At 34.8% G+C, this 15357-nt stretch overlaps 1 protein-coding gene across 25 annotated transcripts in view; it reads left to right on the top strand.

Moving 5' to 3' along the window:
* The window catches only part of REDIC1 (regulator of DNA class I crossover intermediates 1), a 240992-nt gene that overhangs the window by 152749 nt on the left and 72886 nt on the right, over positions 1 to 15357 (top strand). For all 25 annotated transcript variants that reach the window (XR_012373929.1, XR_012373926.1, XR_012373928.1 and 22 more), the window contains 3 exons: positions 9339 to 9868; positions 10116 to 10185; positions 11258 to 11318. Coding sequence is in view for 7 of the 25 variants with exons in the window: in XM_073877706.1 (XP_073733807.1) it covers positions 9339 to 9868; positions 10116 to 10185; positions 11258 to 11318 (661 nt within the window). In the remaining 18 variants the exon portion in view is untranslated. The remainder of the gene's footprint in view (positions 1 to 9338; positions 9869 to 10115; positions 10186 to 11257; positions 11319 to 15357) is intronic.

The raw sequence follows: 15357 nt of genomic DNA, 5'->3' as shown, positions 1-15357 counted from the left end.
TTTAGTTTTGTTGACTATTTCCTTTGCTGTGCAGAAGCTTTTTATCTTGATGAAGCCCCAATAGTTCATTTTTGCTTTTGTTTCCCTTGCCTTTAGAGATGTATCTTGCAGGAGGTTGCTGTGGCCAAGTTCGAAGAGGTTACTGCCTGTGTTCTCCTAGGATATTGATGGATTCCTGTCTCACATTGAGGTCTTTCATCCATTTTGAGTTTATCTTTGTGTATGGTGTAAGAGAATGGTCCAGTTTCATTCTTCTGCATGTGGCTATCCAATTTTCCCGGCACCATTTATTGAAGAGACTGTCTTTTTTGGCTATTTTTTTCCTGCTTTCTTTAAGATTAGTTGACCATAGAGTTGAGGGTCCATTTTTGAACTCTCTATTCTGTTCCATTGATCTATGTGTCTGTTTTTGTGCCAGTACCATGCTGTCTTGGTGATCACTGCTTTGTAATAAAGTTTAAAATCGGGCAACGTGATGCCCCCAGCTTTGGTTTTCTTTTTCAACAATCCCCTGACTATTTGGGGTCTTTTCTGGTTCCATACAAATTTTAGGATTGTTTGTTCCAGCTCTGTGAAAAATGCCGATGGTATTTTTATAGGGATTGCATTGAATGTGTAGATGTCTCTAGACAGCACAGGCATTTTAGTGATGTTTATTCTTCCAACCCATGATCATGGAATGTTTTTCTGTCTCTTTATGTCTTCCTCAATTTCTTTCATAAGTGTTCTGTAGTTTCTAGAGTACAGATCCTTTACCTCTTTGGTTAGGTTTACTCCTAGGTATCTTATGGTTTTTGGTACAGTTGTAAATGGAATCAATTCCTTAATTTCTCTTTCTTCAGCCACATTGTTAGTGCGTAGAAATGCAACTGATTTCTGTGCATTGATTTTCTATCCTGCCATGTTGCTGAATTCCTGTATGAGTTCTGGCAATTTTGGGGTGGAGTCTTTTGGGTTTTCTACATAAAGAATCATGTCATCTGCGAAAAGAGAGAGTTTGATTTCTTCTTTGCCAATTTGAATGCCTTTTATTTCTTTTTGTTGTCTGATTTTTGAGGCTAGGACTTCTAGTACTAAGTCGAACAATAGTGATGAGAGTGGGCGTCCCTGTCATGTTCCTGTCCTTAAGGGAAAAGCTCTCAGTTTTTCCCCTTTGAGAATGATATTTGCAGTGGGCTTTTCATAGTTGGCTTTTATAATATTGAGCTATGTTCCCTCTATCCCTGTACTTTGAAGACTTTTATTCAAGAAAGGATGCTGTATTTTGTCAAATGCTTTTTCTGCATAAATTGAGAGGATCATTTGGTCCTTGTTTTTTCTTTTATTAATGTGATCTGTCATGTTGATTGATTTGCAAATGTTGAACCACCCTTGCATCCGAGAAATAAATCCCACCTGGTTGTGGTGAATAATCCTTTTTTTAATGTACTGTTGGATCCTATTGCTAGTATCTTGGTGAGTATTTTGGCATCCATGTTCATCAGGGATATTGGTCTATAATTCTACTTTTTGAAGGGGTCTTTAGCTTGTTTTGGGATCAAGGTAATACTGGCCTTGTAGAATGAGTTTGGAAGTTTTAATTCCATTTCTATTTTTTGAAACAGCTTCAGTAGAATATGTATTATTTCTTCTTTAAATATTTGGTAGAATTCTCCTGGGAAGCCATCTGGCCCTAGATTCTTGTTTTTTGGGAGATTTTTGATTACTGCTTCAATTTCCTTACTGGTTATTGGTCTGTTCATATTTTTTATTTCTTCCTGGTTCAGTTTTGGTAGTTTGTAAGTTTTCAGGAAGGCATCCATTTCTTCCAGATTGCCTAATTTATTAGTTGGCATATAGTTGCTCATAGTATAGTCTTAAAATTGTCTCTATTTCCTTGGTGTTGGTCATGATCTCTCCCTTTTCATTCATGATTTTATTAATTTGGGTCCTTTCTCTTTTCTTTTGGATAAGTCTGGCCAGAGGTTTATTAATTTTTTTAATTCTTTCAGAGAACCAGCTTCTAGTTTCGTTGATCTGTTCTACTGTTCTTCTGGTTTCTATTTCACTGATTTCTGCTCTACTCTTCATTGTTTCTCTTCTCCTGCTGGGTTTAGGCTTTATTTGCTGTTTTTTCTCCAGGTCCTTTAGGTTTAAGGTTAGCTTGTATATTTGAGATTTTTCTAGTTTTTTGAGAAAGGCTTGTAATTGCTGTGTACTTCCCTCTTAGGACCGCCTTTGCTGTATCCCAGAGGTTTTGAACCCATGTGTTTTCATTCTCATTAGTTTCCATGAATTTTTTAAGCTCTTTAATTTCCTGGTTGAGCCGTTCATTCTTTAACAGGATGCTCTTTAACCTCCAAGTGTTTGAGTTCCTTCCAAATTTCTTCTTGTGATTGAGTTCCGGTTTCAAAGCATTGTGGTCTGAATATATGCAGGGAATAATCTCAGTCTTTTGGTATCAGTTGAGACCTGATTTGTGACCTAGTGTGTGATCTATTCTGGAGAAAGTTCCATATGCATTTGAGAAGAATGAATATTCTCTTGTTTTAGGATCGAACGTTGTGTATATATCTGTGGAGTCCATCTGGTCCATTGTGTCATTCAAAGCTCTTGTTTCTTTGTTGGTCTTCTGCTTAGATGATCTGTCCATTGCTGTGAGTGGGGTGTTGAAATCTCCTACTATTAATGTATTATTATCAATATGTTTCTTTACTTTGGTTTATATAATTGGCTGCTCCCATATTGGGGGCATAAATATTTACAATTGTTAGATCTTCTTGTTGGATAGACCCTTTAAGTATGATATAGTGTCACTCTTCATCCCTTATTACAGTCTTTGGTTTAAAATCTAATTTGTTTGTTATGGGGATTGCTATCCCAGCTTTCTTTTGAGGTCCATTAGCATGGTAAATGCTTCTCCACCTCCTCACTCGCATTCTGGAGGTGTCTTTAGGTCTAAGATGATTCTTACTTTTTTATCCAATCTGATACCCTGTGTCTTTTGGTTGGAGCATTTAACCCATTTACATTCAGAGTAACTATTGACAGATATGAATTTAATGCTATTGTATTGCCTGTGAAGTCCCTGTTTCTGTAGATTGTCTCTGTTTCTTTATGGTCTGTATTACTCTTGGGGTCTCTCTTCACTTACAGTGTCCCCCTTAATATTTCTTGCAGGGCTGCCTTGGTGATCACATATTCTTTCAGTTTCTGTCTGTCCTGGGAGCTCTTCATCTTTCCTTCCATTCTGAATGACAGCCTTGCTGGATAAAGTATTCTTGGCTGCATGTTCTTGTCATTTAGTACCCTCAATGTATCTCACTGGCCATTTCTGGCCTGCCAGGTTTCTGTGGATAGGTCTGATGTTATTCTGATGTTCTTCACTCCATATATAAGGAAGCTCCTCTCCCTAGCTATTCATCCCCCAGGCCCCTTTCAGAAAGGGATATCTCTGACTGGAACAGATTTCTAAGGGTTCTGATTTTGTGCTCCAGTGTTATACCACTTTGCAGTAGCTAGCTTATGGAGGCTCCCTCCTTCCTCCATTTATCTTCCAATACTTCCCCACATTCCAATACTCCACACATCCTACCTTACAAAAAGCCTTCACTTTTCTGCTCTTAGAGTTCCAGATATATTTTCTTATATCTCAGGCTGATTTCGTGGGTGTTCAGAATGGTTTGATAGATATCCAGCTAAATTTGAGGGATCCGCTGAAATGAGGTCCCCTACTCCTCCGCCATCTTGCCTCTTCCTCTCGTTCTTTTTTATAGTAAGTAGTATTCCATTACACATACACACACACGCGCGCGCGCGCACACACACACACACACACACACACCTTCCTTATCCATTTATTTATCATTGATGGACACTTAGATTGTTTCCATATCTTGGCTATTATAAATAATGCTTCAGTGAACATTGGAGTACATATATCTTTTTACCTTATTTTCCCCTGCTCATTATGATATAGAGACTTACTAATTTTATTTATCTTCTCCCAGAATAATCTTTTAGTTTCACATATTTATTTTCTATTTTTTATTTCATTGAATTCTGCTCTTTATTTCCTTTTGCCTGTTCCTTTGGATTTAATTTAGTTTTTTTCTATTGTCTCAGGGTGAAAGCTGAGGTCATTGCTTTGAAGTCATTTTTCTTTTCTAATATAGGTGTTTTCACGCTATAAATTGTCCATTAACTGCTCCTTTTCCTGCATCCTACAAATTTTGATGTTTTTTCATTCAGTTGAAAGTGTTCCTAATTTTTCTTTTAATTTCTTTTTCAATCCATGAGTTACTTAGAAATTTGTTGTTTCGTTCCTAGAAATCCTAAGGCATTCCTGTATCTTTCTGAATTAATACCATTGTGGATAGGAAATATCCTTTGTATGATTTGAATCCTTTCAAATTTATTGAGACTTGTGTTACGGTCAAGAGTATGGTTTATATTTAATGTGGTAATTGATATGGTTGGGTTTAAGTCTGTTCTCTTTTTTTTAATTTTTTAAAAAGATATTTATTTGAGAACAAGACAGAGTGAGCAAGCGAGAGAGCACATGAGCTCTCTCATGAGAGGCTGAGGGAGAGGGAGAAGCAGACTCTCCACTGAACAGGGAGCCTGATGTGGGACTTGATCCCAGGACCCTGGGATCATAACCTGATCCAAAGGCAGATGCTTAACCGAATGAGCCATCTAGGTGCCCCTAAGTCTGTTCTCTTGTTTTTTATTTGTCCCATATAATGTTTCCTTTTCCTCTTTATCTGCCTTTATTTCGTTTGAGTGTTTTTTATGACTTAATTTACCCCTTTTATTGGCTTATTACTTATATCTGTTTTGTTTTTCAGTGGTTGCTTTATAGTATATATTTTAATTTATCACAGTCTATCTTCAAGTTATACAACTTCACATATAGTATAACAACATAATAGTATGCTTTCTTTTCTCCATTCTGGCCTTTGTGTTATGTTCATAATATTTTATTTCTATGTATGTTACAAATCCAATAATACATTATTGCTCTTTTTAAAGAGAGTTATAAGAAAACATATTTTTTATATTTAAGCACAAATTTACCATTTTTGGTGGTCTCGATGATTTTGTGTAGATCTAGAATTTCATCTGGTGACATTTTCCTTCAATTCTAAAGACTTTAAAATTTCTTCTAGTATAGGTCTGCTAGTGATGAATTCTTTTTATCGTTTGTGTACTTCTTTATTGTACTCTTTTTGAAAGATGTCTTTTGACTTGCATTGTTTCTAACTAGAAATTTGCTGTCATTTTTATCTTAATATCTGTATATACAAAATATAATTTTTCTGTTTTTAAGATTTTTCTATCATGGATTCTCTGTCATGCACGTTCTACCATGGATTTTTATCCATTGATTAGGATATTCATTTTCTTTCCACTTTTTGTGTTTTGGCTGTGTGGCGTTTCTTAAATCTGTGGACTTACTATTTTTATCAAATTTGGAAACAGTTCAGCCATTAATTTTTAAAATATTTTTTCTGATTCCTTTTTCCTCTGTGAGGACTCAAATTACATTAAATTAGTCCACTTGAAGTTGTGTCCCAGTTTACTGATGCTTTGTTCATATATTTTCAGTATTTTTCTTTCTGTGTGTTTTACCTTGTATAGATTATATTGCTTTATCTTCAAAATCACTAGTTGTATCTTCTTTGATGTCTCATCTGAAAAATCTGTTCAGTATATATTTCATCTCTGTAAGTTTCATTCAACTTTTCTTTATATATTCCATGCATTTATTTCAACATGCTCAGTCTTTCCTCTATCTTCTTGAATATAGGGAATATAGGCACGATAACTTTTTTAATATCTATGTCTACAAATACTATCATTTGTGTCATTTCTTGATCTGTTTCTAATAATTGATTTTCCTTCTCATTATGGGTTGTACTTACTTCTTTGTATTCCTGATAATTTTGTTTGGATTCTGTAAATTCTGAATTTCATCTTTGTGGTGTCTGGAGATCTTTGTATCCCTGTAAATCATCCCAAGCTTTGTTCTAGATACAGTTTAGTTATTTGGAAATACTATGATCTTATTGAGGCTTGCTTTAAATTTTGTTAGGCAGGACTAGATATACCTTTAGTTTATGGTTAATTTTGCCCCCTGCTGAGGCAATATACCTTTCTGAATACTCTGTGATTCCTTTTGAATTATGAGGTTTTCCACTCTGGTTGATGGGAACACAAAATTTTCCCATCTGTATGTGAGTTCCTGGACTTGTACCATCTTATCCTGTTAGATATTTTATTCTCCTCCCTACCTCCAGCCTTGGGCATTATTTCTTCATATGCATGTGCTGATCAGTACTTACCTGAAGATTTGAGAACTTGCTGTAGATCTCTAGAGTGCTCTCTCTTTGAAGCACTCTCCTAATGATAATCTGCCCTGTGAACTCTATCCTCTGTATTCTTTCTGAACCCCCAGCTCTGTTTTCTCAACAAAGGGAATCTGTGAGCTCTAACTGGGTTGTCCCTTTATATTCTGTGGCTTGTATACTTTCTGCAAGCAGTAAGCTAGGAACAATCATGGGGTTCACCTCATTTGCTTTCTTTCTCAAGAATCATTATCCTGGGGGTGCCTGGGTGGCTCAGTCAGTGTCTGCCTTCAGCTCAGGTCATGATCCCAGGGTCCTGGGATCAAGCCCCGCATCAGGCTCCCTGCTCCGTGGGGAGCCTGCATCTCCCTCCCCGACTTCCCCTGCTTGTGTTCCCTCTCTCGCTGTCTCTCTCTCTGTCAAAAAAATAAATAAAATCTTAAAAAAAAATCATTATCCTGTTCTACCTGGTGGTCCACGTATGAAAACTTTTATCTCATATATTTTGTCCAGTTTTTTAATTGTGTCAGTCAGGAGGATAAGTCTAGTTCCTCTTGCTTCGTATTGGCCAGTTGGAAGTTTTGAAACTTATTCACCTAGCAATCAAACTGATATTTTTCAAGGCAAAAAGCAAGTCAATTTTACTTTTGTATTTAGAACCTTTCAGTACTTCTTATTGTTCTTTTAAAAAAATAAAGCTCTATTCATATGACTGAGTAATTCAACTACTGGGTATCCAAAGAAATTTAAAACACTAATTCAGAAAGATGTATGCACCCCTTTGTTTATTACAGCATTATTTACAAGGGCTAAATTATGGAACCAACTCAATGTCCATCCATAGTGGATAAAAAGGATGTGTGTGTGTGTATGTATATATACACATTATGGAATATTACTCAGCCATAAAAAAGAATGAAATCTTGCCATTTGCAACAACATGAATGGATCTAGATAGTATAATGCTGAATGAAACAAGTTAGAGAAAGACAAATACCATATGATTTCACTCTTGTGGAATTTAAAAACAAATGAACAAAGAAGAAAGAGACAGATGACCAGATACTTAAATTTAGAGAACAAACTGGTGGTTACCAGAGGGGAAGTGGGTGGGTGGGGTGAGTGAAATAGATGAAGGGGATTAAGAGTACACTTATCATGATGAGCACTGAATAATGCATAGAATTATTGAGTCATTACATTGTATACCTGAAATTAATATAACACAATTATGCTTGAATTAAAAATATTAAGTTCTGTATAATCTGGGCCCTTTTAAGACTTAGGTCATAGGTTTTTATGGGTTTTCCTTCACTGATTCTATTCAATCTTTCTTTTTCTTTTCTTTTTTTAAGATTTTATTTGAGAGAGAGAGAGTAAAAGAGAGCACAAGCTGGGGGGCTGGGCAGAGGGAGAAGCAGACTCCCCACTGAGGAGGGAGCCCAACTCGGGGCTCCATCCCAGGATTCTGGGATCATGACCGGAGCCAGAGGCAGATGCTTAACCGACTGAGCCACCCAGGCACCCCTGTTCTTTTCTTTTTGTTCCTCAAATATGTGGCAAATTTTGCATTTGTGCTTATTATTCTATTCCTTTGGAATATGCTTACTCCTTTCTTCACATGTTTAACCATTCTGTGTCTTTCACTTATTTATCACTTCCTTACTAACGATTTTTCTGACCAGACTATCTGATACAGGACTTCTAACACAAGTTATTCCATCACATGATCTTGTAGCATCTATAAAGGCACTGTAATTATCTTTGTTTATTTCTGTATTTCTTTTATCCTTTGTACTTATTAATGGTTAATTATTATTTTCCTTAACTAGAATATAAGCTGTATTGTCTCCCTACCACATAATAGGCATACATTAAATATCTGTTTAATATACATAGATAAGTCTTTCTTTACATTTATGTTTTGAGTAAAAAAAATTTCTCTGGTGTTAATGTATTATATTATTGCATACTATAGGTTATGCCTTTTGGCATAATATTTCGCATTATGTTGCCCAAAACACCAATGAGACCTGTGTTGATTAATAGTGTAGGATCGTGATCTGTCAACATTCATGGGTAAAACATCTCTCTCTCCTTAATAGCAAATTGAATTCTTTTATTTCTCTGTCCACAACACATGGCATAGTGTCTGGAACACAACAGGTGTACTGCTTCTTAGGTATTTAATAAATAATTTAAAAAATAAAATTGGAAAATCTTTCAGAATTCTAGTGGCCTATATTTCTTTTCTGTATTTCTTTGGTACCTCCAGGCTCTGGAACAACCCAGCCCCCAAGTAAATTTGTTGATAGTGAGTGACAAAATTTGAAATATCTTGATTTCTAATTATGTTCTATGATAGCTTTCATTTGATACAAGTTGGACATAAAGTAGAATTATGATTTCTGCATTAGAAAGGAACTTAAATTTATCTAGTCTAGCCTTTTCATCTAATTTATCTTATATCATGGCTTTAGTATATATGCATTTGTATCACATTTTTCTGCCTTGGGAACTTCAGAGTTGTTAGGTTGAGAAAAATCTGTTATGATATTCTTATGACTATTTGATTTTATGTTTTAACAGGATAATTTTCCTCTGCACAGTCTTTAAATATCTTTCTCTGGTTAAATGAAGCAGCAGCTATACAGTAATTGTCTAGGTTATTCACTAGATCTTATGATAGAAGACAAGACAGACTATAGGTTTTTGTTTTCTTAATATAACAGTAAATTGAACCCTTGCTAATTTTTCATTTTGAAATACTGAACTAAGTGTAGATTATTTTTATACTCACTAAGGTACTAGAAGAGTACATTAGATAAATTTCGACCCAAAGCAATATTCGACCCAAAATTCTACCCAAAGCAATTTAAATTAAAAAAATTAAAACCTAGTCTAGGTAAATATTAGTAGTTATTCAGTATGTTCCCTAAGAATTTAATTGTTTTGAAATGAAAATGCTGTATGTTTTTCTTGCTAAATATGTTTTTATTTATCTTCAAGTCCAGGCAGTAGGAATTTCCTTACTGGAAGACCTGTTGTGGATATGGGTGAAGAATGTGGAAGCATGGATGAGCAAAGACAGTCAGACTTCATTACTGAAAAACAGTCAGTACAACATATTTGGGGAGAAAATAGGAGAGAGCTTTCAAATTTTTTTGAAAGTGTGAACCAGCCAAAAGCCAGCCTTTTATCAGAGAATTGTAACTCTTTTATTAGTGAAAATGTCATCAATTTATTAAGCATAGATCAACAGAGGATAAAGAAACCCTTTGACAAGTGTGGTTATGACAGTATGGGAGATATTTGTGCAATCACAAGTTCCGATAAAAATGATTCAACTGATAGATGCGTTAGAAGAATTTTTACAGATCCAGTGTTGGCTCTTAGTAATTCTACTTTTAATAAAACAAGTTATCCAGAAAAGTGTCAGCCAGACAAGAGGTATCAAAAAGAGTACCACAATAATGATAGAAATACTTTTAGTACATCTTTTGAAAAGAATTGTTATGCAGCCAGCTTTGAAAAAAAAGGTGAGTGTTATACATGGAAAACATAATCTTTTGGGATTTTTTGTTTTCAATTTGTGTGTGTGTGTGTGTGTGTGTGTGTGTGTGTGTGTGTGTGTGTGTAAGAACAGGAAATTAGAAACAATGACATTCTATTATATGACTTTTTGGATCAGTAATTTTATTCTTTATGTGGTTTGTAAGCTTCAAATTAAAAAACAGATAGTGTCTGTTAAGGTTTTGAGTTCAATGCATACTTTTATTTTTAAAGGAAAATTTAAAAGTGATTACCAAGAGAAGACACCACAGAATGGAAGCCAGAAATATCCAGTGAATCATATGTAAGTTTTTAGGTAAATCTGGGGAATACAAATCAGGATCTATTAGTATAATGCATGTTGAATGTTGGAATTGATGAAAAGTGAGTAGGCATATTGCTCTCTGAGGGTGGGTAGACCAGCCTCAAGGAAGGCTTCTCAGCTGTCAGAATCTTGGTAATAATCACCTCATTTGAGAGTATGGTGCCTTATATTTGCTATTGCAAAAATAACTGGAATCTAAGTATTAATTAGGTTTGAGAAAACTGACTTCTGTGTTCAAGAAACTTACAGACTCACCAGAATGCAGTTTATTGATTTACAGTAAGAAATAGAAGAGTCACATGTATAGGAATGCTTACTTGCATGGTAAGCATATTTTCTAACTTTTGGCTCAGCTCTCCATGGGTAGGTTGTTTGGTTATTATAGAGTCAGAGCAAGAGAGTGATAGAATTCAACTGTAATGGCATAAGCATATTAACATTTTATGGGACTGGTATTATAGGGAATTAAACAAAATTTCTGGTTTCAGAATAGCCCAAACTTTCTTGGTAATAATTGTGATTTAGTCAGATCTTGGTAACTGAAAATCATGAACTAGAATATATTTTTATTTTGAAAGTACTTTCTTATGGAAATATTTAAAATATCTATAAAAAGAGTATATAGATGCTATTTTTATGGGATTGGCACAACAAATTAATTAAAATATAGATTCACAGCTTATTTAATGAAATCAATAAATTAGCTGCTTTATTGTCAAATTCCCAAATATTCAGAAACTTGTGAATGAAAAACAACATGGTAGGCCTTGAATTTTAAAATTTACCTTATGAAAGGGATTTAGAACATGGTTCCCAAGCCTGGCTTCAGGTTCACATCACTTGAGGGGGTGACTTTTTAAAATTAAAAATACCAAGTTTGATCCACACATAATAAGTAAGCTCTTTAGGTTGGAGCTTATGAATCTTTGTTTTTCAAAAAACTTCCCTTATAATTCTGATCTGAAGCCAACTTTGGAAACCGTAATTTAGAATAATAATTTTCGGCAGGAAATAAAGCACACTTTAAAAGCATCTTATTTATGATCCTTAGGGGTAATAGCTCTTTGGAAGAATTGCATTCTAAGCAATCGTGGGACTTAGGATTTGGTGAGGTAAAGTACATCTTCCATTATCTTTCCAATTAAGTCAGTTGTTATTATGTCATATATTAGTATTGGCAGTTTACTTTGACTTAAAATTAGCTTTTATTAAAAAAATTTCTTCTGAGATTAATACTTTTTCTTTGTTATATATTTTTTTATTCTGGGGAAATTATAGCTTGGGTTTAGAAATAAAATTAACACCTTTCAGAACTTGTAATATGCTTTAAGACAAACCAGTCTACATATTTTAAAAATTCTTTTTATAAGTCCTATAAAATTTCTTCCAAGATGAAAACATTTAGGTTTCAATGTGCTATGGTCAACATAGTTATATGTTTAAGAATAATGAAAGAGCTATAAACATTGGTTATGTAAGTTGTAACTGCTGCTCATAATAAGGGTATATGATTGTTAACAGTGCAGGCTTTGTGCTAGGAGCTTTATGTACTTCATTTCTAATCTATAAGAGCCTGATTCTGTAAGGTCTGCAGTGCAAAAGAGACTCAAGTTCAGAGAGATTAAATAACTTGTTCAAAGTAACACACTCAAACCAGTATTCAGACTCTTACTATTTTTTAAAATTTTATTATTTTTAAATTTATTTTAGAGAGAAAGAGCAGGGGGAAGGGTAGAGGTAGAGAGACAAGCAGACTCCCCACTGAGCAGGAAGCCTGATGTGGGGCTTGATCCCAAGACCCTGAGCCGAAATCAAGAGGCTGACGCTCAACCGAGCCCTTCAGACTCTTATTTGACACTATATTTTCTACTACACTAACTGTTTTCTCTTTTTATCGTCAATAAATATGCATTGAATGCATATTATGAATTAATTTAATAGAATTTATTGAGTGTCTTTTATATGCTAGACACTGTGCCTACAGTGGTGAAATAAGTTTTTGTTCTTCTGATGCTTATTCTATTATGCACAATTTGATGAAAGATACAGTGATGAAAGGACAGGGAACCTATCTTTAGGAAGCTATAGTCTAGTAGCTAGACTGAAACAAACAAAAAACCTAGTGCATTTAGATACAATTGCTCCAGTTGGGGTTTTTACAAAAGACAGTTGGAACTCAGTAAAAGACACTTCTAAATTTTCTTTTAGGATTTTTATGGTTTCAGTTCTTAGATTTGGGTCTTTAATGCATTTTGAGTTCATTTTTATATATGGTGTAGGAAAAATGGTCTGTTTTTATTCTTTGGCATGTAGGTGTCCGGTTTTCCAAATATCATTTATTGGAAAGACTCTTCCACATTCTATATTCTTACCTCCTTGATTGTAGATTAATTGACCATATAGATATGGGTTTATTTCTGGTCTTTCTTTCCTGTTCCATTATCTGTGTGTCTGTTTTTGTGCCAGTACCATACTGTTTTGATTACTGTAGCTTTGTAGTATATCTTGAAATCTGGGATTGTGATACCTTCAGTTTTGTTCTTCTCAGCCTTAGCAAAATATATATGGCTATGTTTCCTCAGGCAAGGGAAACAAAAGTGAAAGTGAACTAAGATACACCCAAATAAAAGGCTTTTGCACAGCAAAGGAAACCACCAACAAAATAAAAAGGCAACCTACTTAGTGGGAGAAAATATTTACAAATTACATATGTCCAATAAGGAGTTACTGTCCAAAACATATAAAGAACTGATACAACTCAACACCAAGCAAGCAAACAATCTGATTAAAAAATGAGCAGAGGACCTGAATGGACATTTTTCCAAAGAAGACAAACAGATGGCCAAAAAACACATGAAAAAATGCTCAACGTCACTAATCATCAGGGAAATGCAAATCAGAACCACAATGAGCCAGTCAGAATGGCCAGTATCCAAAAGACAAGAAGTTACAAGTGTTGGTGAGGATGTGGAGAATTACTTTTAATTTTTATATTGAAAATGAACTCCTTAAAAATATTTTTTTCATGAGCGATATGTGCAAAACTTTTGGTTTCCTGCCCTGAAGCCTCAACTGCAGAAATTTAAAAGTTGCCTATGAGAGTTCCAGCCTTTCAGTTTTAGCTGTTGAAAGATTAACTTGAATTACAAACTCATATTCTTTGATTTACACAATCCTTGGGTACTTCTGGTACCTAAGATGGACTTTTTACTGCTTTGTAGAGAATGCAGTTTCATAAAATACATATCAAATTCATCCAGGTAGCCAGTCATTTAGCTGTTTGCTTTACTTACACGTTCTATCACGTGCTGTGAGCAAAATAGCCGAATTTGAAAAGGCTGCTGTTTATAATTTAAGAGAGGGACCTCTGAATGACTCCTTTTTGGTATGCTTCTGAAAAGGTCAGGCACCAACATGTTGGTAGGAATATAAATTGGTGCAACCACTATGGAAATCAGTATTGAAGTTCCTTAAAAAAGTAAAAATGGGAATACTGTACAATCCAGTAATTCCATTACTGGGTATTTACCCAAAGAAAACAGAAATATGGGGTGCCTGGGTGGCTCAGTCAGTTAAGTGGCTGCCTTTGGCTCAGGTTATGATCCCAGGGTCCTGGGATTGAGCCCCACATCTCATTCCCTGCTCAGTGGGGAGCCTGCTTCTCCCTCTGCCTATGCCCCCTGCTTGTGCTCACTCTTCGCTCGCTCACTCTATCAAATAAAATCTAAAAACAAAAAGTTTTAAAAACAGAAATACTAATTTGAAAAGATGTATGCATCCCAGTGTTTATTGCAACATTATATACAGTGGCCAAGATATGGAAGCAACCCAAGTGTCCATCAATAGATGAATGAATAAGAAATTGTGATATGTATATATGTATGTGTGTGTGTGAGTACACACATGTACACACAGTAGAATGTTAGCCATAAAAAAGAATGTGATCTTGCCATTTGTGACAACATGGATGGACCTAGAGAGTGTTATGCTAAGTGAAATAAATCAGAGAAAGACAAATACCATATGATTTCACTTATATGTGGAATGTAAAAAGTAAAATGAATGAACAAAAAAAAAAAAACAAGAGTTTTAAATACAGAGAACAAACTGGTGGTTGCCAGAGGGGAGGTTGGTGGGGTTAGGCAAAATAGGTGAAGAGGATTATAAAATAAATAAGATATAAATCATGGAAATGGAAAGTACAGCATAGGAAATATAGTCAGTAATATTGTAATAATGTATGATGACAGATGGTAACTATAGTTATAGTGAGCATTGAGTAATGTATAGAATTGTCAAATGAGTATGCTGTACACCCAAAGCTAATATAATCCTTTATGTCAGTTATACTTCAATAATAAATAATAAAAAAGGCAGTTCTAAGTTTCATGGGCAGTCAGAGGAAGATGTGATAGAGGAGAAAACTTTTGATCTGGGTGTCAGTAAGTTTACCAAATGGACAAACTTCCTTCATCCTATGAAGAAGGAGCAATATAGATAGAAACTAAGAGGTGAAGGAATAAAGCTTGTTTTAGATAAGTAATTTGTTTCATTCTACTTACTGTTATTGCTACTACTGTAGTATAAATTATAAGGGGTGGAGGAATGGCAAGAAATAATTCTGGACGTTATAAAGGACCAGGTCATAAAAGACCTTGTATGACATATAACAGGTTAATTTCCTATCATCAAACAGAGAGCCACTAAAAAAATTTTAGCAGAGGAATATGATAACATCTGGTATTAAAAAGTTGAGTGGCAGTGAGGATGGAAACAGGGAGGAGCTATCACAGAGATTTAGAAGATCTAGATTTGAGAGAACCTTGATGATTAGTTAAGTGAGAAGGAAAAAATTAAAGACCTGTATTTATGATTTGGGTAAATGGGTAGTTGATGGGATGATGCCATTCACCAAGATTGAAAACATGAGAGATGGTTGCAGAAAAGGTTAACTCTCCACCAAATTTTATGTACCCTCTTTTATAGAATAGAGCTGTTAATATGAAAGGGCTACCCTGCCAAGGAACACTTTCCCTAATCTTCCATTCATCTAAATTTGGCCATGTGGCTCAATAATAGAATGTTATCAGAAGTGATGTGCATTATTTTCATGCACTACAAAAAGTGGAGATTCCTTCTCTGTGTCATCCT

The sequence above is a fragment of the Callorhinus ursinus genome, unplaced genomic scaffold, assembly GCF_003265705.2.
Source record: "Callorhinus ursinus isolate GAN/ISIS: 27379988/994484 unplaced genomic scaffold, GSC_fseal_2.0 scaffold27, whole genome shotgun sequence".
In the NCBI taxonomy this organism is placed as follows: domain Eukaryota; kingdom Metazoa; phylum Chordata; class Mammalia; order Carnivora; family Otariidae; genus Callorhinus; species Callorhinus ursinus.
Note: the sequence above shows the minus strand (reverse complement) of the source record. Positions and strands in the feature narration are given on the sequence as shown.